We start from the raw sequence: 25,758 nt of genomic DNA on the forward strand, positions 1-25,758 counted from the left end.
ACCTATGTGACACCTCATGTGGGTGAAAATCTCATCAGGAGTTTTTTTTTAAATTTGGGTTTAATTTTGATTCTAACAAATTGGTTCATCACAAATATACACTCACCTAAAGAATTATTAGGAACACCATACTAATACGGTGTTGGACCCCCTTTTGCCTTCAGAACTGCCTTAATTCTACGTGGCATTGATTCAACAAGGTGCTGATAGCATTCTTTAGAAATGTTGGCCCATATTGATAGGATAGCATCTTGCAGTTGATGGAGATTTGAGGGATGCACATCCAGGGCACGAAGCTCCCGTTCCACCACATCCCAAAGATGCTCTATTGGGTTGAGATCTGGTGACTGTGGGGGCCATTTTAGTACAGTGAACTCATTGTCATGTTCAAGAAACCAATTTGAAATGATTTGAGCTTTGTGACATGGTGCATTATCCTGCTGGAAGTAGCCATCAGAGGATGGATACATGTTCTCATTCTGTTTACGCCAAATTCGGACTCTACCATTTGAATGTCTCAACAGAAATCGAGACTCATCAGACCAGGCAACATTTTTCCAGTCTTCAACAGTCCAATTTTGGTGAGCTCGTGCAAATTGTCGCCTCTTTTTCCTATTTGTAGTGGAGATGAGTGGTACCTGGTGGGGTCTTCTGCTGTTGTAGCCCATCCGCCTCAAGGTTGTGCGTGTTGTGGCTTCACAAATGCTTTGCTGCATACCTCGGTTGTAACGAGTGGTTATTTCAGTCATCGTTGCTCTTCTATCAGCTTGAATCAGTCGGCCCATTCTCCTCTGACCTCTAGCATCCACAAGGCATTTTTGCCCACAGGACTGCCGCATACTGGATCTTTTTCCCTTTTCACACCATTCTTTGTAAACCCTAGAAATGGTTGTGCGTGAAAATCCCTGTAACTGAGCAGATTGTGAAATACTCAGACCGGCCCGTCTGGCACCAACAACCATGCCACGCTCAAAATTGCTTAAATCACCTTTCTTTCCCATTCTGACATTCAGTTTGGAGTTCAGGAGATTGTCTTGACCAGGACCACACCCCTAAATGCATTGAAGCAACTGCCATGTGATTGGTTGACTAGATAATTGCATTAATGAGAAATAGAACAGGTGTTCCTAATAATTCTTTAGATAAAAGGTAGTGGTTTTTGGAACCCTTTTTGCGGCGCTGGAAACAGGAGGCGGATTTTCATAAAATACTTTTTAGAGAATAAAATAGCTTGTTTATTTTTTGTGTCAACGCGTTTCAAGGGCGTCCAGCCCTCTTCGTCAGGACAATAAAAGTATACTTTTATTGTCCTGACGAAGAGGGCTGGACGCCCTTGAAACGCGTTGACACAAAAAATAAACAAGCTATTTTATTCTCTAAAAAGTATTTTATGAAAATCCGCCTCCTGTTTCCAGCGCCGCAAAAAGGGTTCCAAAAACCACTACCTTTTATCTTCTCACTTTTTTCTTCTGTCACCTCTGGTGCAGAGAAAAAGGAACCTTTGGCAGCAGTACAGGACCCCGCATGCTGGACGGGAGAATACCAGCACAAGCCTTCTACAGTTGTTGTGACTATACACAACAAAACACGGTAAGCGCTTCTTGTATACAGTGAATTTAGACCGTAAATACAGCCACACACACGAGGCGCGGCCTCCTGTCTCTTTTTCTCTCTTTTTCTTTTAATAATTCTTTAGGTGAGTGTATATGGAAACTGGTGCCTGTGGTACTTTACTCATTTAAATATAATATGACTTGTGGCCGCTGATAAAAGACGAGTTGTATTTCATGTGCAAATGCTTGACATTTAAAATTAAAAACCCTATACATTGGCATTTGTCTCTTTCTTGATATAAGGGGAGATTAATTCCGATAAAAAGATTGCTGTGTTTATTCACTGTAACATTTTTCCTGCTCATCCTGTAAATGTACTTAACATAATCTGAAGTGGCAAAGAATGATGAGGGGATTGTGAGTCACTACCTTGCCAAGGCTTCTGACAATATAATACAGGGAAGACATAGGTTGATTGTGAATATTTTATAATACTCCTGTGCTTCCTTCTTTCTCAGAGCTCATCACTTTGCAAACCATTGTATCATTAACAACTTTTTCCTCTTCTCACCTTTCGCTGTCCGCATTCAAGTTAATGTAGTTTATCAGTGGTTTAAATTTTTTCCATATAATAGACAGGTAATAAACATAATATTGTGGTATAAAGTTATGACATATTTCTGTTATAGGGTATATTTCCACATTCCACAGTGCAAATGCTAAGGATCTGCCAGCGGCACTGTACAGTAGCAGTGAAGTGGACTTCGTTTTTTTTTTTTTTTGGAATCTTAAAAAAACTGCATTGTAACTCAATTGTGCTGTGGGTTTTCATTTTTTAGTATATTAAGTCATGCTGCAGGTTTTACTCATGGATTTTAACTTGGATATGGAAATTTAGTAGCAGAGTAATCCCATGGGAATATACTCTTAGAGAGTTTATTGTATAGCATTCTGTTATCAGTAACAAAAGCCAACTAAACTTATATAGTATACTTTGTTGTGTATCTTGTCACTATTATGTTTGTTTATGTTTGCATAAAGAAAATTCTCATTAAAATCAAAATGCTAAAATAGTTTTCTAGTTGCAGCAATGTACAGAGGTCCAGGGAATTAAAAGGAGCGCAGGTTCCTATTTGTTATTCTTAACTTTATTGTTGTTGGGTGCCGTAATAAGGAGGCAGCCCAGCCTAACGCCCCTGAATGATCACCGTAAAAAGGTATACTGGTGGTCACTAAGGGGTTAAACATCAGTGTTTATTAAAGCTTCTTGTTTCAAACAGATGTGATGTGCATCATGCTTACACATTTCAAACCCTATGCGGGTAGGTTTTGGTTGCACAACTCCAATATTTTCCTGCAGGGTAAAAAGTTGCAAAACAATAGCAAAAATTCTAACATGGATGGAACTGGGACTTATTAAAGGAGTAGTCCAGCGGGATACCATTTTTACATACTGTATAGCTCAGAATTGGTTAAAAAAATAATTAAGCATTACTCACCTCCTTGACAACTGTTGTTCTGACGCATAACTATCCCTGCTGCTCTCCACATCAAAACACAGAAAGTAGAAGGAGGTGCCTGCTCAGTCATTCAATGGCCACAGTTGTGACCTGCCTCAGCCAGTGATTGGCTGAGCAGGTATCTCAAGGCAAGTCCTGCATGTAGTGCTGGAATCAGGAAGTGGTGATCAGGAGGGACCGGTAAGCATCAGAAAAACAGTGGTGGGGGAATTGGTGAGGGTGAGTAAAGCTCTTCCTTTCAGGGAAATTTACCGGTGAGCCAATATCCCAAGGGGCCACCAAAGCCCTCCTCTCTGCCGCTGACCAGGTACATAATGAGCTCTCAATAGTAATTAAGAATAAATTACTCATGTACCCGAACACAAATCCTCCAGAATTCAACTGCTGTGTCCTCACCTCCTAAACCCCCTGCTCCATAGACAACTGGAGGAGGGGGACAGAAGATTGTAGCTATTGATGGCCACCACAGAAGGCCAGCTTTTGGGGCAATATATTGTGCTGCACTGTGTTATTTGTTTCTGCTGGGACAGTATTTTGCACTATGGTATTTTTGACTCCGCCTAATTGTGTTGCCCTGCCTTCTGTTAATTTGGACCTGTCTACAAAATGGGGCCACTTTTAGTTTTTTTTCAGGGCCACTTTAAGTGCTCAGTCCGCCCCTGCAAGTAGATCAGAATGAATAAAAGTATATATATTTTTTAGGCTTTTTAACCCTTTAAGGACCCTTGATGTAGCTGTACATCATGGTTCCGATCCCTAAACATGGCGCCAGCTCGCACGTGTAGCGGGCGCCTTAGCCGCGGGGTTTCTGCTATTTTAAATAGCAGAGACCCATGGCACATATGGCTGATCGCATACATCTTACCCTTCAGATGCCGTGGTCAAATGTGACCACGACATCTGCGCAGACCGGAACCGGAAGTCACGTGCTTCCTGTCCGGTAACAGCTTTCCCCGGCTGAGATCAGGAAACCTGTTACCTTGCGCTAATTGGCCGAAGCCTCAAGCAGGCTTCAGAGTCAATTAGATGTATATATCAATACAGGCCACTAGGTGGCAGCCTTGTATTGATATAGTGCAAATGAAGTCTTCAATGATGGCTATTTAGCCATAACTGAATACCATGGGCAATCGAATGATTGCTAGTTATTGTCATCCAAGGTGACTTAAAAAAAAAGTTTAAAAAAGTAATAAAAAGTTTTTACAAATATAAAAAAAAAAAGTTCAAATCACCCCCCTTTCCTTAAAATAAAAATAAACATCATAGGTTTCGCGGTGTGCAAAAATGCCCATACTATTAAAATATAACAATATTAATGGCATACGGCAAATGGCGTAGCGAAGAAAAAAAAACAGACAATTTGCCATTTTTTGTCACTTGAACAACCCAATAATTTTTTTATAAAAAGTGATCAAAAAGTCGAACAAACTTAAAATTGGTATCACTAAAAAGAATAGATCGTCCCGCAAAAAAATCAGCCCTTACACAGCCCCGTACATATAGCTACAAAAAAGTTATAGGGGTCAGAATATGGTTATGAAAAAAAAAAAAATCCTCAAAGGTTAAAAAAAATAATTCTGTATTAAAACGCAAGAAACATTATACAAGTGTGGTATTGTTGGGACCGTACTGACCTGGAGAATGAAGATAACAGGTAAATTTTACTGCATAGTGTACAGTGTTGTGTTTTTATCAGAATTGTGTTTTTTCCCAATTCTACCCCATTTGGAATTTTTTCCCCACTCCCTACTACATGGTATGTAACCGTAAATGGTGCCATTAGAATTAAAAACTTGTCCCACAAAAAATAAGCACTCATAAGGCTGTGTGAATGGAAAAATAAAAAAGTTAGGACTATGGGAAGGCGGGGAGTGAAAAATGAAAACACAAAAATGATAAATCCCAGGGTCCTTAAGGGGTTAAAATAATGTAGAAAGAGCTTTAAATTGAAAAATATGATAGAATAAAAAGACTTCCATATCTGATTATATGGGTTGAAAATCAAATATTTGCACTTTTCATGCTGGCATTATTTTTCCAATCCCAGTATGATATACCACTGGCCTTTAATGTCTTTACAGACAACACACTCAAGGAATATTCTGTATTTTAAAGTGTGAAATGCTGTATTAAATATTTAATGCAATACAGACATCCAAGTCAATTCTCTTCATGTTTTATTGTAAAGGAGGATATTTTGTTTTCAAAGGATGTTGACAATAGAACATTTTTAAGATGCGGATATATAACTTCACCCTTTCATGACTTAGGAAGAATGACTGAATATGGATTTACTGTACTATATATATAATTCACATTGGAAATAAAGTATGCATGTGAAACTTAACAAAGTCTTCAGTGCTGCTATTTACTCTTGAAGGGGCTTTTCAAGATTAGAAAAATATAACCGTCTTTGTTTAGAGAAATATTACCACTCTTATCCATGGGATATGTCCAGTATTGCATCTCAGCCCCATTTGTCTTACCGTATACTGCAGCAATAGCTTGTATATTACTACTTTACTGCAACTTGAAATGTGGAATATAGTGCCTTGACTTCTGATAAGCAAATTTTCCACTTTCATACTGTCAGCATAAGCATATATCTGTCGCAAAAGATAACCTTCCTAACATTCATAGTATCCTTTGCATCATCCATAGGTATCAGATTACTTAGATCTTACCTCAAAGTAGATTTGGCAATCATGTTAGGGCACGCATAAGACTATGGGGTTGCTGTAAGGGAAATGCACATGGCAACTAAACAAAGCCATAAGAAGCCCAATTTATGATAAGGATTTTTTTAGAGTGGTCAGAGTAGCAAGCCAATTGCTTTCAATAGAATACAATATTGTTTTTTGAGAAAAACTTTACTCATTTGTTTCAGCCAAAGTGTATGTCTTGTCAATGGGGAGAGGGGAGGTAGCTAGTACCAGACACCTCTCCTGGTGGCTTCTTATGTCCTGGGAAAACAAAATTATCTGGTAAAAATATTCTCTTCACCTGTTCCTTTCCTCCCTGGGGAGAGTTGGGAGCCAACAATATATTTATGTGTATGGGGGTCTTTACTTCTACTTTGTGCTATACATCCAGTTAGACCTAATATCAGGAAGAACAGTCTGAGTTGAGTTTGTCCTTCACAGTCCACAATAGTAAAGTATCTCTTGCGACACAGTGAGAGGTTTCGTCTGGGAAAACAGGTATTTTCCTCCCAGCATGTGCTGCTTGGGCTAATTTACAGCCAGGTGAGGTCAAATACCGGACCGGATTTTAAATGTCAGTCCGGGTTTTGGCAGCACCTGGCTGTCCTTAAATAGTCTACTGGGCTCAGAAGCGATGTCTCTGTGTTGGGATCTGGGAGCCTTGTGTCTGGATGAAGGCTTGCTACCTGTTTGGCTTCTTTCAGCAAGGACTCTTTGAGGCAGAATTGCCGCATGGTGTGAATTACCACCGCAGGGTGACTTTTTGTTTGATTATGACTGCTTGTTTTGTCACTTGCCTAAAGTGTGAATAAAACATTGAACTGTTTGATCCAAAGATCTTGTTGCTGCCTCTATACTGCGTCCGTGAATCCTGTCTACCAGAGCGAGTCCCCACACTCTATTACTATTACTAAAGTAAAAGCAATGTTACAGAATCAGTGCTGCAAATTAGTCAGTAGTAATGCTAATTTTCTTCAGATTTATAATAGATTTTTAGCTTTGTCAGTTTAGTATGATGGGAGACTTGCTCTTTTGTGAGATTCAGTATGGAAGATATAAGCTAAATGTGTAACTGTAAAATCCCTTTGACAAAAAGACATAAAAACGGTAAAAAGATTTTCTTCCACAGCCATATTTCACTTAGTGAGCTCAGCTGTCTTGGGAGTTCTTACATTTCATATAGAGCAGTTGCTGGAGATAAACCTTTAAGAAAAAAAGAAAACAGGTTGTGCGCCATAAGGAGGTCAAGAGTTTGGTGGGCTTATTTTAAGAGGACCTACAGAACATCATACAAGATGATAAGACTGTGTGTTTCTAATTTTTAATCTGTGTGTCACTGACATCTAATCGTGGTACAGTGGTAGTATGTGGGTTAATGTCAAGGACTTCCTTATATCCCATAAACAAGCAGATGCTACAGTCATTTACATTTTTTCAAAGAGTGGGAAAAAAATGGAGCATCATAATTAATTAGACTCTGCTTAATTTGAAATTATAGACTTATAAAATGACCAGTATTGCATGGAAGAAAGAGAATCAACTGTCTTTGTGCAACATAATCTTATTAACAGGTACCAACAGCAGGAGCATCTTAGCAGACAGACTCAGCACGGCAGGAGTCCACACCCAGCCGCATCGGCAAGCTTCAGAGATTAGGAATCTCTTGGTCATGCATGGCAAACCTCTTCCAAATATAATTCTGCAGCATTAAACTATCGTAACACTGCCTGCCTAAAGCTTGCTCCACAGTAGACATGCATTACGGAACCAAGTTGTGGCTAGATGCTACATTTTTTCTTGACCACTCTTTCAATGGTGGACATACATTGTGCATTGCTAGTCGTTTCTACGTCTAAATGGTGTTTGGACCAACAGGGCAATTACAATTCCAGAACAAATCCACACAAGTCAGTGTACATTTTTCAAAAGGGCTATTCTAGTTAGATATCTCCTATTTTGTAAAAAAAAGGGCACAACTTTAGATTTTTAGTAGTCTGGCCGCTGGGACCCCAAGCCCTCACCGATCACTAGAACAGGGGCCTTGTACTCCTAAAATGAATGGAGCAGCAGGTTGAGCATCCCCTATTTCTTATAATCAAAGTTCAGAAGATCTTCTGCCCATCTCTTGAGGGCAGGGTCTGGCCTGCTAGTACTGTTACTGCCCCCTTCAAAATACTTTCCACAGCAGCATCATGGTGCAATGCTCAAAACCTTAACATTGACCCCCACATCAATATTAATTTATTTTAGTCACTTTCATAGCACTAACATATTCTGCAGCACTTTACAGACATTATCATTGATTGCTGTCCTCAGTGGAGCTCACAATCTCACAAGTTCAGTATGTCTTAGGAGTGTGGGAGGAAACCCACACTAGCATGAGAAGAACATATACACTCCATGCAGATGTTGTCCTTGGTCAGATTTGAACCTAGGACCCCAGTGATAAACACTGAACCACTGTGTGAGGCCTATGCTTTTCATCATGGAAAGCCAGGAAACTTAATTTCCTTGCAACCAAGAATTGTTTGAGTGTTATGAAGGGCAGCTGCTTGCAGTGGTCCACCTAAAAGTGCAAAGAAGCATTCAAACAACAAAATAAATAACTCCACTATGAGAAAACATAGGGAACCACATACATGGACGGGAGGAAACAAAGATAACACTTGCCAGGCACACCAGTTTTAACAATGGTACATGGGTGATGGAGAGGAGGCTGTTACAGATTTTGTATTGGAATCTACAAATTACAGCTCTACTTATAGAATATTGCTAAAATTATAGCATGAACAGTACTACAAGCAAAGTCAGTAATCAAGCAAAACTTGATTCATTGATTTCATTAATTTGTTCGTAATGGGAAAACATAACAAATTTTGTAATAGGCTACAGAGACAAAACATCAGCTAATAAAGTTTAGATTGTCTAGTAAGAAACCGCTCTGCTCAACCCACTATGCTGGAAATAGATCTACAAAGGTTTATGCTGAACCACAAAGTCACTCAGCCTTTGTCAACCTTCTGGTCAGTTGAACAATGAGATAGGTATGAAAAATCTATTTCTACTTCTTTTTCATTATGCTTTCTGTACAATGGTCATTTTCAGATGTTAATGCAAGGGATCTGCAGAGTCCAAGCGCACAGCAGGTGTCTGACCCCTGAAACAGAATGAGGGTTTAAAGAACGGCTCGGGTGAAAAGCCTCCATGAGTATCAGGTAGTGCTTCATGGACCTCGTAAGCTACAGGCTGATAACATTGATCTATTCAACATCAAACAATTCACTGTATGAAAGCAAAAACTTAGGTCTGATTTTCAGCAGCCTCAGTCATTTGTGTTATTTCTAGTAACTGGCAAATACGATTAATATTATACATACAGTTGCAAGAAAAAGTATGTGAACCCTTTGGAATTATATGGATTTCTGCACAAATTGGTCATAAAATGTGATCTGATCTTCATCTAAGTCACAACAATAGACAATCACAGTCTGCTTAAACTAATAACACACAAAGAATTAAATGTTACCATGTTTTTATTGAACACACCATGTAAACATTCACAGTGCAGGTGGAAAAAGTATGTGAATCCCTAGACTAATGACATCTCCAAGAGCCAACTGGAGTCCAATCAATGAGATGAGATTGGAGGTGTTGCTTACAGCTGCCCTGCCCTATAAAAAACACACACCAGTTCTGGGTTTGCTTTTCACAAGAAGCATTGCCTGATGTGAATGATGCCTCGGTAAGACAAATTGTCTATAAATGAAGAAAGTTCAGCACTGCTGCTACTCTCCCTAGGATTGGCCGTCCTGTAAAGATGACTGCAAGAGCACAGCGCAGACTGCTCAATGAGGTGAAGAAGAATCCTAGAGTGTCAGCTAAAGACTTACAAAAATCTCTGGCATATGCTAACATCCCTGTTAGCAAAACTACGATACGTAAAACACTAAACAAAAATGGATTTCATGGGAGGATACCACAGAGGAAGCCACTGCTGTCCAAAAAAAACATTGTTGCACGTTTACAGTTTGCACAAGAGCACCTGGATGTTCCACAGCAGTACTGGCAAAATATTCTGTGGACAGATGAAACCAAAGTTGAGTTGTTTGGAAAAAACACACAACACTATGAGTGGAGAAAAAGAGGCACAGCACACCAACATCAAAACCTCATCCCAAATGTGAGGTATGGTGGTGGGGGCATCATGGTTTGGGGCTGCTTTGCTCTGTCAGGGCCTGGACGGATTGCTATCATCGAAGGAAAAATGAATTCCCAAGTTTATCAAGACATTTTGCAGGAGAACTTAAGGCCATCTGTCCACCAGCTGAAGCTCAACAGAAGATGGGTGTTGCAACAGGACAACGACCCAAAGCATAGAAGTAAATCAATAACAGACTGGCTTAAACAGAAGAAAATATGCCTTCTGGAGTGGCCCAGTCAGAGTCCTGACCTCAACCCGATTGAGATGCTGTGGCATGACCTCAAGAAAGCGATTCACACCAGACACCATCCCAAGAATATTGCTGAACTGAAACAGTTCTGTAAAGAGAAATGGTCATGAATTACTCCTGACCGTCGTGCACGTCTGATCTGCAACTACAAGAAACAAGTTATTGCTGCCAAAGGAGGTTCAACCAATTATTAAATCCAAGGGTTCACATACTTTTTCCACCTGCACTGTGAATGTTTACATGGTGTGTTCAATAAAAACATGGTAACATTTAATTCTTTGTGTGTTATTAGTTTAAGCAGACTGCGATTGTCTATTGTTGTGACTTAGATGAAGATCAGATAACATTTTATGACCAATTTGTGCAGAAATCCATATCATTCCAAAGGGTTCACATACTTTTTCTTGCAACTGTATGTAACAAAAGATGAAAGGGGTTTGTCACTTCAGCAAATAGCATTTATTATGTAGAGAAATTTAATACAAGTCACTTACTAATGTAGTGTTATTACCCATATTGCCTCCTTTGCTGGCTAGATTCATTTTTCCATCAGATTATACACGGCTCGTTTCCATTTTAACGACCACCCTGCAATCTATCAGCGTTGGCCGTGCTTGCACTAGTCGTGTTGATCACGAATATTCGAATTGCGAATTTTAATCGCGAATATCGGCACTTCGAGAATTTGCGAATATTTAGAATATCGCAAAATATATTTGTAATCGCGAATATTTGTTTTTTTTGTTAAATACCACTTTATGCGAATTTTTATGCGAATTTTTATGCGAAATTTGAATGTGGAAATTTATGCAAATTTTATGCAAATTTTCACAATCAAGAAAATAATACCTGGAGATCACGAATTTGCGAATATATGGCGAATATTCGCCCAAATATTTGCGAAATATCGCAAATTCGAATATTGCTTCTGCCGCTCATCACGGTCCCAGCCACCAGAGAGGCTGACATTTAGTGTGTAAGCACGACCGCCGCTGATGTATTGCAGGGTGGTCATAACCATGAAAACGAGCATTGTATAATGTGATAGAAAAATGAATCCATCCAGCAAAGAAAGCAATATAGGTAATAAAAATACATTAGTAAGTGCCTTGCAATATTTTATCATGCGTTAATATGACTGGTTCAGGTCCAATACGATTCGACAAGCTTTCATAGAAGTCAGGCAAAGACTATGTAGTTTTAGCAGACAGTTATTAAAAGGCCATTGATACCTATTAAAGATACATATGGTGTAAACTCGGCAGAGATAATGCGTTCTTAATAAGGATCATTTATTCTCTAGCAAACCCTCTATTAACATTACATTTTCTTACCATTCTACTTACTTACTACTAATGTCACGCCAAGGAAAAAGCCCAAAACATCTATCTCAGATACCAACTAGAGCCTTGTTTGGATAAATTGTATAGTGTGTGTAATGATCAAATCCTAATGTGCTGTATGAATGCTTCTGAATTACAAATGAGAACACATCTGTATAGTAGAAAAAATACTTCAAGAAAGTAATACAATAAGGATATATGGGCTTTCATATCTATTTCTTCTGTGTAGCTTGCTTGAAGTGGTGCTATTCACAAAATAACATTGTGTGTGTAAAAAAGGGTTAAACATTGTAATGGAACCCTAATGGAAGGGTTCATTCTTGCGTTGACTTGCTCTAGATATCTTATCAAACATCGTAATGGTTTTAAGGCTACTCGGAGACCATTATACTCCTCTATCTGTGGCCATACACGTTATCAATAGAAATCGGTTGACAGTTCAACAGCAATCATTTTGGCATGACACAGCCAAGAGCTATCTCTCACAACTCCCTCCCGGCTGTTCAATACACATACATGTTCAGCTCGGATCATGTGCATGTTTATTCAATGGTGAGAGGGGAAAAGACCAGTGCCGGACAGTTCTGGTGGCAACTTATCTCATTGGAGAACATCAGGCGAAAATGTATATTTTTTTCCGATCGTTGTCTCCCCCGACATCATTTGTCAGGAAAGAGTCGTAAGCTCCTCACACATATTTGATTATCAGCCGAATCTGCCATTTTCAGAGCAATTGGCCAACAAAGGATTTATACCTATGACACTGGCTGACCTGTTCCATGTGCACCTGTCAGTTGAAGGCATCTGTTTTGGGCCCATGTTTATATGTGCCCACATTGCTAAAAAATGCTAGCCCCTCTGCACTTTGATTGACAGGCCGGTCAGTTAAAACTTCATCACACCTGGTCCTGACTTCCCCTAATGTCAATCAAGGTGCAGAGGGCATAGCAATTGCAGAGAGGGCAGAGCCTCTAGGTGTAATGGAAACGCCCCCGTTGCTCCTAGAGGCCCACTTAAATATATTAAAACTCAATTTTTCTCTGCAATGCGGCCACATATGAACATGGTACCAACACAGATGCCTTCAGCTGCCAGGCGTACATGAAACAGGTCAGCCAGTGTCATAGGTACAGATCTGCTGACAGATGGCCTACAAATGCGGCTGACTTCTTTTCAGACAATGGTGATAGATCAAACCCGCCATTCTCAGCTTGTCTATGGGGGACCTTCAGAGACTGGTATATACTAGCTAATGGCTTCTTGCCTATTGGGCTAAGAAAGCATAATCCAAGTCTTCACTTGGATTATGATGTGCTAGGGCAAATCCGTCTGTTGAAGGCTTCACTACAAACTCTTCTGCTAATCTGGGACAAAATCTCCATTTCTCCATGTGAATTTTCTTGCAGATTTACAGCAGATTACACCCTGCACATCGCAATGGGTGGAAACTGGTAAAAATCTTCAGATATTGACCCAAACATTGACTTGCTGCAGAAATAGCATCCATGTTGCATATCAATATACTCACGGAAATTTTTCTGCAATGTGTGGATGAGATTAGCTGAAATCACATCTACTTTGCTGTCACTGTACTGTAATATGTACTATAAGGATGAATGTCTGGAAAAATCCTTAAGGGGTTGTGTCACTTCAGCAAAAGGCATTTTTCATGTAGAGAAAGTTAATACATGGAACTTTAGGGTACTTTCACACTAGCGTTTCTATTTTCCGGTATTGAGATCCGTCATAGGGTATCAATACCGTAAAAAAAAATGCTTCCGTTTTGTCCCCATTCATTATCAATGGGGACAAAACGTAACTGAACAGAACGGAATGCTCCAAAATGCATTCCGTTCCATTTGGTTGTGTTCTCATACTGGAGAGCAAACCATGGCAAGCTGCGGTTTGCTTTCCGTCATGGGGTGCAGAGCAAGACGGATCCGTCATGACCCACAATGCAAGTCAATGGGGACGGATCCATTTTCTATAACACAATCTGACACAATAGAAAACGCATCCGTCCCCTATTGACTTTCAATGGAGTTCATGATGGATCCGTCTTGGCCATGTTAAAGATAACATATCTGGATCCATTCATAACGGATGCAGATGGTTGTATTATCAGTAACAGAAGCCCTGCCGGATCCAGCAAAAACACTAGTGTGAAAGTCGCCTAATGTATTTTGATTGTTCATATTGCCTCCTTTGCTGGCTTGATTTATTTTTCAATCACGTTATACACTGCTCTTATCCAGGGGTTACGAGTCTGACCACTCTGCAATCCAGCAGTAGTGGCCGTGGCTGCACACTGTAGGGAAAGGCGCCAGCCTCTCTCGTTGCCGGAAACATGGGAGCGTGCAGAGGCCGGGGCCTTTTCCTACTGTGTGCAAGCACTGCCACCGCCGTGTCGAATGTTTCAAACAAATGGTACTGCACCATTTTTCTTCAGAATTCTTCAACCCTGAAACCAAGTCAATTGTCCTAACCACAGCTAAGTACTTATGATAAATATTGCATTAACTTTTCACATTACATCTTGTGTATGGACTGAGTTCTTTATAGTTGACTCTAATCCATCACAACACAGGGGCTGATTTCATCTATGTTCATGCATTGTAAAGTTACAGTCCAGTCCAGAGAATACAAGAAGAATATAGCTTTTCCTTATTAAATAATGCAGAACCATCAAGTCAGCATATATATAGCTCGATATATAAAAGGATCTAACTAGTCCGATCAGCTTGTAATATAGAGTAACATAATATCGCTGAAGTCAGACGTTTGAGAAAGAAGGCAGCTCCAGGAAATCTTTAAAGTAACATCTTTTGCTATTTCTAATACAGGGGCTGAGATTGGCATTCAAATAACTTTTCCTGTGTCATGCCCCTCCCCCACGTTCCCTGCACTGGAGTGTTCCTTTAGTTAAATTTTTATTGTACAGAATGTAGCATTTTTTTAAAGACCACCCTGTCTGCGCAGTTAACCTAGCACAGACACCTATGATGTTTTCATAGCGCGCCCCCATTCACCTTATATTACAAATATAATAGTGCAGCGTTTTACACTGGTCTTGCAAATATCTTGTGCTGCTGGACTACGTGCGTGATTTACGATGAGGCGCAGGCCTCGTTTTATATTAGGTGCATGGTCTGGCAGGCCATGTGCCACAATGAATTCTATAAATGAAGCTGCTGTAGATTTTCTGTCTTTATTCAGGCTCAAATGAAGATAAATGTGTTGGGCCCTGCAGGGCCCACCCGCTCGCCACCCATACGCAGAAATGCAAGTGGCATTTATTTACACCACAAAAAGTGGTGCAGGGAAATGATAATAAAATGCTTTTCTGGTTCAAAATACATTCAGTCCAATAAATTGTCAGACTGAGCAGGGACACCTCCAGCTGGTAACGCCTATTTGATAATTTATTCATAAACTTCTAATAGGAATAAAAGAGAAATTACAGAATAATGTTAAATGTCAAACGCAATTATTTAGTAAAAACCGGTGTGGTGTCAGGTCCCCTTTAACCCTCGTATGAACTTCCACAAAACTTATAGAAACGTAGGTAGCATTTAGTGTAGGTTCCTGTCCAAAATTGATCACCTTGCCGTGGTGGGCAGTCACAATTTTTTTTGTACAAAATGTATTTGCCGAGTATCTCACATTTATATAATACAGTATAGCATTAGTACTTGTATATTTTCTATAGTGAGCATGGCATTATTTTCTAGATTAAGTTTTTTGTGCATGCAGAGTGCTGTTGATTTACGTTTGTTTTTTGTGTGTTATATGTTTGGTAACATCAAACAATGTCATAATGTAAAATATACATTTCAATGTTTCGAAATAAAAATGTATCACATAGAGCAGCATTTGATTGTAGGATTTTCCTAGTAAAATGAGGAACTAGTCAAGGTCGTGTGGCGGCACTGTGTATACAAATCACTTGCAAGTGCCAGTGATTATGTGGCATTGCTATTAGGTCTGTTCTCCTCAAGGGAAAGACTGTGTCTTTTTCACAGTCCCATTCACATTATCCTTGACAGTTTTACCTGACTGAAGTGGGCAGAACATTGAGTTTGATTCGTTTGGATCATACAACAGAAGCAATCAATCCCATACAACTTGACCAGCCAGTCTTGCTTAATATTCTCTTCCCAGAGGCAAAGAGTGTAAGAAAAAAAAAAAACATGGCGTACTGGCGTAGTTCGAGGAGAGCCATGACAAACCAGGAGGGTTGAAGACAATAAAAGATATAACTTCTGACAAGCGGAAATGTCTTATGTCAAAGACACAGGCTGAAAAGTCAATTCAATGCCAAGGCGAGACATCTTGGCTTTAACAGAACTGTGTCATAGTCAAACTGTGTATGTATACAACAAGCATGAGATCTGAGAAACTGAAACAGGAGATAGAGATACTAAACACATACAGAGCGGGGAAAAGGTAATAGAACGGAAAGTGGAAAATAATTATATTCATGAGGTGGGGTACCTGTGAGCAGAAAGGAAGAAATAAATATTATCACAGTCACTCCTTTAGAGATCATTACAGGCTATGGACACCTTTGGGAGTATTATTTTATTATTACACTATACTTATTTTGGGCGAATTTTTTTTTTTTCGATTGATTTTTTTTAAAATGGTTAAAGGTGTTATCCAGGGATAGATTTTTATGACGTATCCTCAGGATAGGTCATCAGTATCATATCTGTGGGGGTGTGACATCAAGGACCCCTGGCGATCAGCTGTTAGAAGAGGCTATGAGTGCCAAAGCCTCTTCCTAGGCCATGTGATATCACTGTCCATCGGACACATGGCCGAGTTGCAGCTCAGTCCCATTCAAGTCAATGGGGCTGAGCTGCAATACCAAGCACATTCATTATATCAGATATGGCGCTGTCCTTGAAAAGCTGCCGGGAGCCTGCATCTCTCACCAGAGCTCCAGTAAGCGTAGAGGCTCAGTGAAACATCTGATCGGCGAGGATGCCGGGAGTTGGACCACCTCTGATGTGATAATGATGAGCAATCCTGGGGATAAGTCATCATTTTCTTTCTAGGATTGCCCCTTTAACAGTTTGGACTCTACAGCTTTCTCTTTCCCTGCCTCACAGATTATTCCTTGTACTTCACATTGAATCCATAAGAGATCTGCTGTGAGGGCTCAATCCGTAGCCCTTATCTTTATTTTCCTAACAGTTCATAAACAACACTTAGGGGGATATTTATTAAGTGATATACACCAGAATAGTGGCGTATTAAAAAGACAGAATTTGACACACATCATTTTTGCTACACCTATACATGCTAGGTTCAATACCACAATGTGGTGTCATATATATGCCACAAAAAACACCAAGAATAGCGACACCACACAATATATTCCAATGATCAAAAAACATAATCTTTATTGTGACAAATCCAAATTAAAAATATTCAATGATTAAAACAGAAGTTACCTCCATACCCACACAGAACCAAGAGCTACAATGTGGCACACAACTGATCAGGACAAAACATCAGCATAAGAACCAGTAAACATAACCCAAAAAGGGGGAATATGAGTCAAGGTACAAAAAGTGCAAAGTCCAAGGAATAACAGTAATGCAAACCACAGCAGCACCCAAGATCCCAACGCCGTTTCACAATCACTTTCTCCAGCGGAACAGGTCATCGCTCATGCCACTTTTCAGAAGTGTTGAGAAAAAAGGGCCTGACATGGGCAGGGAAGCTGGTGGTTTCGGAGGCCCAACTCATTTATCATTTTCCACGCTGGTTTTTGGAATGGAAATAGCTTAAATTTACACCAGCAAGAGGGCTGAGGGCTATAGCTCTGTGTGCTTTTATTGTGTAAAAAAAACTATTTGATACATATGCAAATGAACATAAAAGAGTCATATCTTACTTGTGTGATCAGAGAAGAGTCATATTTTCAAGCTCTGACTCATCTCAGGTTAATTTGCATATGTATCAAATCGTTTTTTTTACACAATAAAAGCACACAGAGCTATGGGGACTGGGTATTGCGGATGTGCTAGCGGCCATCTAGCAACCCATGTCCTCAGCTCTATACCCAAAATCCAGGTGACAGGTTCCCTTTAAGTCTGTCGCATGGTCTGCGTCTCTGCATATCTTTGGCTCTTCCTCAGACAGTGCAGAGGGACTTAAAACCAACATGGAAAATGTCAGTTTTAATAAAGGTCCTCCTTATTAGTTGAATTATTATCAAACTGATCATAATTTAACTTGAGTGAATGTTCACGAGCCGTCAGGGAAATAGAGACAAAGACTAACTGAAAATTAGTTTCACCTCCAATACATAGAAAGCAATAATACAAAGAAAATGAATGCAAGATTTTGTAATACTGATAGGTGGAGGGTAGAACTACACTCTTTGACACCCATAAGCTCTAATAGAATACATGGAAGTACGTTTCCTTGATGAGATAACACTACAGAGGACAACTGGTCAGGTAAAGTCAGATAATGACAAATAAAAATTTGTCTTTTGCAAAAAAAAAATATTTAAGGCAGCAACTTCATAGAGCTCTACACCAGAGCAATGCATCACTATAATATACCAATGTACTAGTCATATTTGCATAGTATTGTATACACTCACCTAAATAATTATTAGGAACACCATACTAATACGGTGTTGGACCCCCTTTTGCCTTCAGAACTGCCTTAATTCTACGTGGCATTGATTCAACAAGGTGCTGATAGCATTCTTTAGAAATGTTGGCCCATATTGATAGGATAGCATCTTGCAGTTGATGGAGATTTGAGGGATGCACATCCAGGGCACGAAGCATCCGTTCCACCACATCCCAAAGATGCTCTATTGGGTTGAGATCTGGTGACTGTGGGGGCCATTTTAGTACAGTGAACTCATTGTCATGTTCAAGAAACCAATTTGAAATGATTCGAGCTTTGTGACATGGTGCATTATCCTGCTGGAAGTAGGATAGATACATGTTCTCATTCTGTTTACGCCAAATTCGGACTCTACTACTTGAATGTCTCAACAGAAATCGAGACTCATCAGACCAGGCAACATTTTTCCAGTCTTCAACAGTCCAATTTTGGTGAGCTCGTGCAAATTGTAGCCTCTTTTTCCTATTTCTAATGGTAGATGAGTGGTACCCGGTGGGGTCTTCTGCTGTTGTAGCCCATCCGCCTCAAGGTTGTGCGTGTTGTGGCTTCACAAATGCTTTGCTGCATACCTCAGTTGTAATGAGTGGTTATTTCAGTCAACGTTGCTCTTCTATCAGCTTGAATCATTCGGCCCATTCTCCTCTGACCTCTAGCATCCACAAGGCATTTTTGCCCACAGGACTGCCGCATACTGGATCTTTTTCCCTTTTCACACCATTCTTTGTAAACCCAAGAAATGGTTGTGCGTGAAAATCCCAGTAACTGAGCAGATTGAGAAATACTCAGACCGGCCCGTCTGGCACCAACAACCATGCCACACTCAAAATTGCTTAAATCACCTTTCTTTCCCATTCTGACCTTCAGTTTGGAGTTCAGAAGATTGTCTTGACCAGGACCACACCCCTAAATGCATTGAAGCAACTGCCATGTGATTGGTTGACTAGATAATTGCATTAATGAGAAATAGAACAGGTGTTCCTAATAATTCTTTAGGTGAGTGTATTTGTGTAGCATATGCTTTTTGTGTTTTATTTTTTGCAACCCAATATATATTTCATGGTAATTATGAAACCTAAAAAGAGCAAATCATAAGTGACCATTACAACAGGTTTTATTCGTTAGTTAAAAAATGTGCACACCACTAATAATTGTGATAGGTAACAACATGCTATGCTTGCCAGTTTAAACCACTGCATTTTGGTCTTACTTGTGCTGAAGTCAGTCAATGTCCTCAGCGGTATACAGCACAAGACCATTCAGGTCAATGATTGGCTGCAGTGATCATGTGGGGTAAATGCTGCAGTCATGTAAATATAGACCCGAGGTAGGCATAGGAGCGGCAGCACTGGAAGCAGTGGAAGATTAAACTGGTGCGTACAGTCTATTTTGTTATTTATGAGAATGATTTGTTGTGTGCACATTTTTAAATAACTCAGAAAAATGCTTTGAAAGCTTGAGTGATCAGCTGCTATACCTGAAGAAGTGGCATCTGGCTATCTGGCTATATGTTTTTCTGCAGTGGTAACCCATCAATACCTTAGGTCCATCGAAGTGGCTCCCTATTCTGCCAAATAGAAGGGGGTCTTGAGCAGGTTATCTCTTTAATTTCTATGAGAAACCCCCAGCTCATTTTAACTCCTTTATGGCCACTCGCTTTCTTTTGAAGGCAGAGGGTGCAGGTCCCCAGTCTGCATCAAGGTCTTTTGGTGTGGTTGCAGCTAAGGAGGGTTAAAGGCAGCAGGAGCATTCCAGCGCTAATAATCGGCAGTTACTAACACCCTGGGTTATTAGCACATCCTTTGCATTCAGAGTTGGACGAAGTTCCAACCCGAGCTGCCAACTTTTTGATCATTCTGCAGTCCATACACGGTTTCCCTGTGACCCGATCAGAGAGCAAGAGAGCGATCCACAGTCAGTCAGCAGTTCTCTGACCTCGGGACCGTCTGTGCAGTAGGCTTGCAGTTAGGGCACAGTAATGTTGTCCTAACTGCAGCCTATGTTAGAGGTACATAGTGTATAATGTATTTGCAGACAGGATTATGCCCATACATTATAAGTTTTAAAACAATAATCCCATGATGGGATTTATAAACTGCTATAAATAATGCAAAAAAATAAATAAAAAAATTGTAACCCCCCCCCCAAAGAAAAAGTCATTATTATTTACTGTAAAATAATGAACACCAAAAATGGCTTTTCTCTATATTTCCGCAGCCAAAAAAATTATATAAATTAGATTGTAATTTCCACATATTCCGGTATAATGCCAAAAAAACTAAAATAATAGCATTCCTCCTGCCTAAAAACAAGACCTAAGACAGACAATGGAAAAATAAAAAAAGTTATGGCTCCTGAAATGCGTAGAGGAAAAAAAACTGAAAAATGTTGCTGTTCAGTAAGGCCTTTTCAGGCCAGGTCATTAAGAGGTTATGTGATTTCACCTAGTCCACAGTTGTTTTTCTGGCAATCCCCAACATTGGAAAGTAATTAGATTCCTTATTAAAATGCTAAAAGTGATAAACCATTTCATTGCTTGCTGCAGTTTGTGAGTTAACTCCAACTGAATAATGGTGGTAAAATGCAAATCATCAGTCCACTATCTACACCTCTGACAGATGATGAAATAATCTCTCTTGGTGATACAGAAGTACATGATTTACTGAAGTCCAGTGCTCAGGAAAACATTTCATATTTACGATCAGAGGACTCGTCACTGTAATTTCAGTCCAGAGGGGTTGTGTGATGACTTGATGGCACACTCCTTGAAGACAAGCACATGGCACTGGAACCTCACCTGCCTACAATACATGTTTTTTTTGCCTCCTGTATCTATTCCAACCTTTATAGCCTACTCAGAAATTTAAGATATTTCCATAGATGTAATACTGTCGGTTCTAGTAACTGGGTTCTATCTTTTCAGACACACTTATTGCTCAAACATGTGTACGATCAAGCATTCAACCAATCTTTATAGACAGAGTGGCAGCACTAAAGTTAATGACACACTACGGATGCTGTTGTCACCTTTTAGTACTACCTAATTGATCTGGAAATCTGATTAAGACTTTGAATCCATATTCACTAATGATTTAGTAGTAGGGTGGAAGTTCCTATAAAACCAATGCAACATAAAGTAGTAGAACTTACTCGAGTGGTAAGGAGAAATCAACTCTTTATAAGTGGTCAAGCAAAATATGCTTTTATATTTCTTTTGGCTAAATATCAGTGTACTACCTAAAGTGCATTTAATCCATGAGAGGAGGGGACAAATATCACCATGTTCTGCCAATATTCTCAGACTTCTGATTCTTTATACACCAGACCAGCTGTAGAATTGTCAGATGTATTACCACAACTGAACAGAGCTTTGTGAGGGATTGACATTTAGATGTAATTTTTCATTTTTGCCATTTCAATACATAAACAAAGAACATAGATTTAAACAGAACATCAACATTTGGTCAAAGAAGAATCATCCGACTATTATCTATGATTGTTTCAAATATATATCCATATTTTTTAGAACTTTTGCCATGTGAACTATGCAATCCAACACAATCAACTGACACATGTACGTAGGCCAATATTTCTGCGAAAGAGATAACATTCACTGTAAAACACCTTTACTGTGGCCTTGGTTTCTGATCTTGCTCATAATTCCTAATTAACTATTTCATTATGAAAAACGGTATAAACACATAGCGGACAAAACCCTTAAAGAGGTTCTGCCAACAACCTGTCCTAGATTGTGAGCAGGACTGGTGGCCTTCATATGAAGAGCTGCCTAGGGGGTGGGGGTTCACTACACACTACATTCTGGCCCTTGCATATATTGGGGAGCGTTCCTGTCAGGTTGCTCAGCCATAATGGCATATTTTAGGCAGGATCACATCATTACCATCATTACCATCTATTGCAGAGTAGTGTAGTGAGTAGTGAGGCCCTACTCCCTCACCTTACTAGGCAGCTCTGCGAGTTGTGGAGTAAACCAATCCTCCTCACATTCTAGGACAGGTTTCTGCACTGTTTTAAACCATTCCTAGAGGACCCTTCAATGGGGAAGCCCGAAATTGGCATATAAGACATTCTGTGGCACAATGAACTCATGGCAAGCTTTTACCTTGCCTAAATTGGTGTTAAGAAAGAAAGCCCCTGGCTGCCTACCAATTGGCCATGTAAAAAGGAAGTAAATTAGAGACGGTCATGTGGTTTACTCATATGACCACTTTATGCTCCTCTACACAGCCATTGGACAGGTTCAGCTACTGTCTAGCTCCGGTGCAGAAGACGACATAGGCATAGATGGCTAAAAAAAAACAATCATGCAGGTAAAAGACGTGACTGACACCATTTTGCTTCCAGTGGGTGGGGCCACTAAGGTGCTATGCTGTTTAGATCAGGCGAGCTAAAAGCAAGCTAAGAGTTTATTGTGTCACATCATGGACTGTATGGAAATTTAGGTTAAATCCTTATAAAGTGTCCAAACCCATTAGGGTCACATATACAATCCGCTCCCATGGATTCCCCACCAGAGATGGTCATGCTGTGTAAGTAGAAAACCTAAAACTCAGAAAGCACCATGGTTGTAAAAGCATGTCAAGGGCGTGTGAACATGAGGTAGACACAATGTGGATTTTCTACTGTGGAATTATGGTTGGAAAATCTGCAGTGTGTCTAGTAGCACCAAAGCAATTACAAAACTTATGAAATCTCACCCTTACCAGAATGTAACTCATGGAGTTTGTCACAGATTTGTTTTCCCCATTGTGCATTAGATTTACAGCAACTGAGGCAGGGACTATACCCTAATTCAACATAAATTGGGTCAAATTTAGAGTGCCTTACCTGGTTCTGTGATTGTCTGCACTTTCTCTCTCAGCCTCAAGCAGTTCCACTACCTGCGGATGCAGCATTCCACTGTAGAAAGATTTGGAGAGGAGAATTAACAGTCCAAGGCAGAACTTTGCCCCCATTTCTTCTAACTCCTTTGTTCCAACCTGTAAACCCTGTGAAGGATGCAGATGATATGGAAATGAGTAAAGCACAATCAATCTTAAAGATAAACAGCTAGTACCAAGCGTGTGCACATTAATTGAACTGAATCCCATGAAATCATTAATAACTTCTATACTTGCATTTAAATTCTCCTGCAACTGTTTGCAGATGAACGACCTGCACTATTTATCTAATTGTAAAGTTCTCTGATGCCTTAAACTTTCCCTCACTTTGCTTCCAAGAGGATATAAAATAAGTAGATGCGTGACTTGTTGCTTACTGAAATAACAAGTGAGAGATTCAGAGCAGCTGCTGCTGTAGCATGCCAAGAAAAAGATCAATATATAGATGGCAAAATAATGGTGAATGGTCCTGGAAATTTACTGACAATACCTGACACTGTAAAAGCACTGGCCATCGTGAAATGTGTCTCCAGGAGTTAAATATTGATGAACTATCCTCAGAATAGGTAATCAATATCAGATCAATGGAACTCCAACTCCTGGCACCCCTTTCTATCAACTGATCAGCTCGGATGTGTGCTGCGACCTCCTCTTTCTCGACCTGGGATGTCACGTCTAGTGTTGAGCGAATCAAAGCATCCTAAGTTTAGGAAATATTTGATTTGTCACGAATACTAATTTCCTCGCTCTTCATGGTAACAAATCATTTTTACTAAAATGGCGGCTAGAGTTGTCTTAGAAAAAAAATAAAAAATACTCACCTCATCCACTTGCTCTCACAGAGGCAGTCCACTCCTCTCTTGAGTGGAAAAAACATGATGAAGGACCTGCACTGAGTGTGATGATGTCACTGCATGCTCCCAGCAAGATCTCATGACGGCGTCATCGTCACCACGTCCTTTGGCAGGTCTTTTTCAAGAGGCGCAGACTGCCTCTGCGCAGTACAGGTCCTTTGGCAGGTCTTTTTCAATAACCGCAGACTGCCTCTGCGAGACCAAGTGCTGATCGTCGATGGGTTCCTGGTTTAAGACCCCTACGGATCAAATTCTGATGACATATCCTGAAAATAGGTCCTCACTATTACTCACTTGGACAACCCCTATAGCATCATATCTATCTATCTATCTATCTATCTATCTATCTATCTATCTATCTATCTATCTATCTATCTATCTCGCAATCCATACATTCAATATGTAACTGTATTTCCATCTAGTTTCTTCAAACTGCTGATCGGCGGGGATGTCAGACCCCAACAATCAGATATTGATGATCATGAGTATTAAACACTCGGACAGCCCCTTTAATAATAGAAGTTAATCAACAAAGTTTCAGGAGGCTGCTAGATCTCTGGGTACTAAAGTTCTATAATATCTGAAGATTTTCCCCAAGCATAGTGCTGGCAGCTTTAATGCAGCAGGAGAACCACATAATCTTTCATTTCTAAACAAGCATAATTAATGCTGAGTTATTTTCATTATAAGAGGCAGGTGTCCCGCAGGAAGGTTATATTACAATGAGATGCACGCAAGTCTAATTGAAGGTCTCATCAAACAGTAGGTAGCTCACTTGTAGAACTCCATGACTCTGATTTATCATACCGTGACTCCAGAATTCTGACATCAAAAAGTCACAAAATAGGGCATTTGCAACTTTTTTGCACTTGCTTGCGCAAAATGTATGCAGTTGCGCAAAAATGTATTACTTTTTACACTCACTTGCGCAAAATTTTGCGACTTTTTGCACGTGTACACCACTCACTCCAGTTTTGTAATATGGGTGGAAAAGTGGGCTTGCTATGTTAATGAGTTTCACTCCAGATTTATCATTGAGACTTTATCACAAATAAGTCACAATCTCTCTCCAGGAGCAGGGTGGAGTAGGAAGACTGGAGTAGCTTCTCTAGACAAAACTGTTAGGCCTCTTTCACACGGGCGTTGCAGGAAAATGTGCGGGTGCGTTACGGGAACACCCGTGATTTTTCCGCGCGAGTGCAAAACATTGTAATGCGTTTTGCACTCACGTGAGAAAAATCGCGCATGTTTGGTACCCAAACCCGAACTTCTTCACAGAAGTTCGGGCTTGGGATCGGGGTTGTGTAGATTGTATTATTTTCCCTTATAACATGGTTATAAAGAAAAATAATAGCATTCTGAATACAAAATGCATAGTAAAATATTGCTGGAGGGGTTAAAAAATAAATAAAAATAATTTAACTCACCTTAGTCCACTTGATCGTGCAGGCCGGCATCTCCTTCTGTCTCCTTTTCTGAACAGGACCTGTGGTGAGCATTCATTACAGGAACAGGACCTGTGGTGACGTCACTCCGGTCATCACATGATCCATCACATGATCCATCACCATGGAAAAAGATCATGTGATGGATCATGTGATGACCGGAGTGACGTCACCACAGGTCCTGTTCAGCAGAAGGAGATGCCGGGCTGCGAAATCAAGTGGACTAAGGTGAGTTAAATTATTATTATTATTTTTTTAACCCCTCCAGCGCTATTTTACTATGCATTCTGTATTCAGAATGCTATTATTTTCCCTTATAACCATGTTATAAGGGA

At 40.0% G+C, this 25,758-nt stretch overlaps 1 protein-coding gene across 1 annotated transcript in view; it reads right to left on the reverse strand.

Annotated features, from left to right (window-relative positions):
- AGBL1 (AGBL carboxypeptidase 1) overlaps window positions 1-25,758 on the reverse strand; it is a 1,172,656-nt gene that overhangs the window by 352,417 nt on the left and 794,481 nt on the right. The window contains exon 22 of the mRNA XM_040414188.1: window positions 23,072-23,232. Coding sequence (XP_040270122.1) covers window positions 23,072-23,232 — 161 coding nt within the window. The remainder of the gene's footprint in view (window positions 1-23,071; window positions 23,233-25,758) is intronic.

This window comes from Bufo bufo, chromosome 1 (assembly GCF_905171765.1).
Source record: "Bufo bufo chromosome 1, aBufBuf1.1, whole genome shotgun sequence".
NCBI lineage: Eukaryota > Metazoa > Chordata > Amphibia > Anura > Bufonidae > Bufo > Bufo bufo.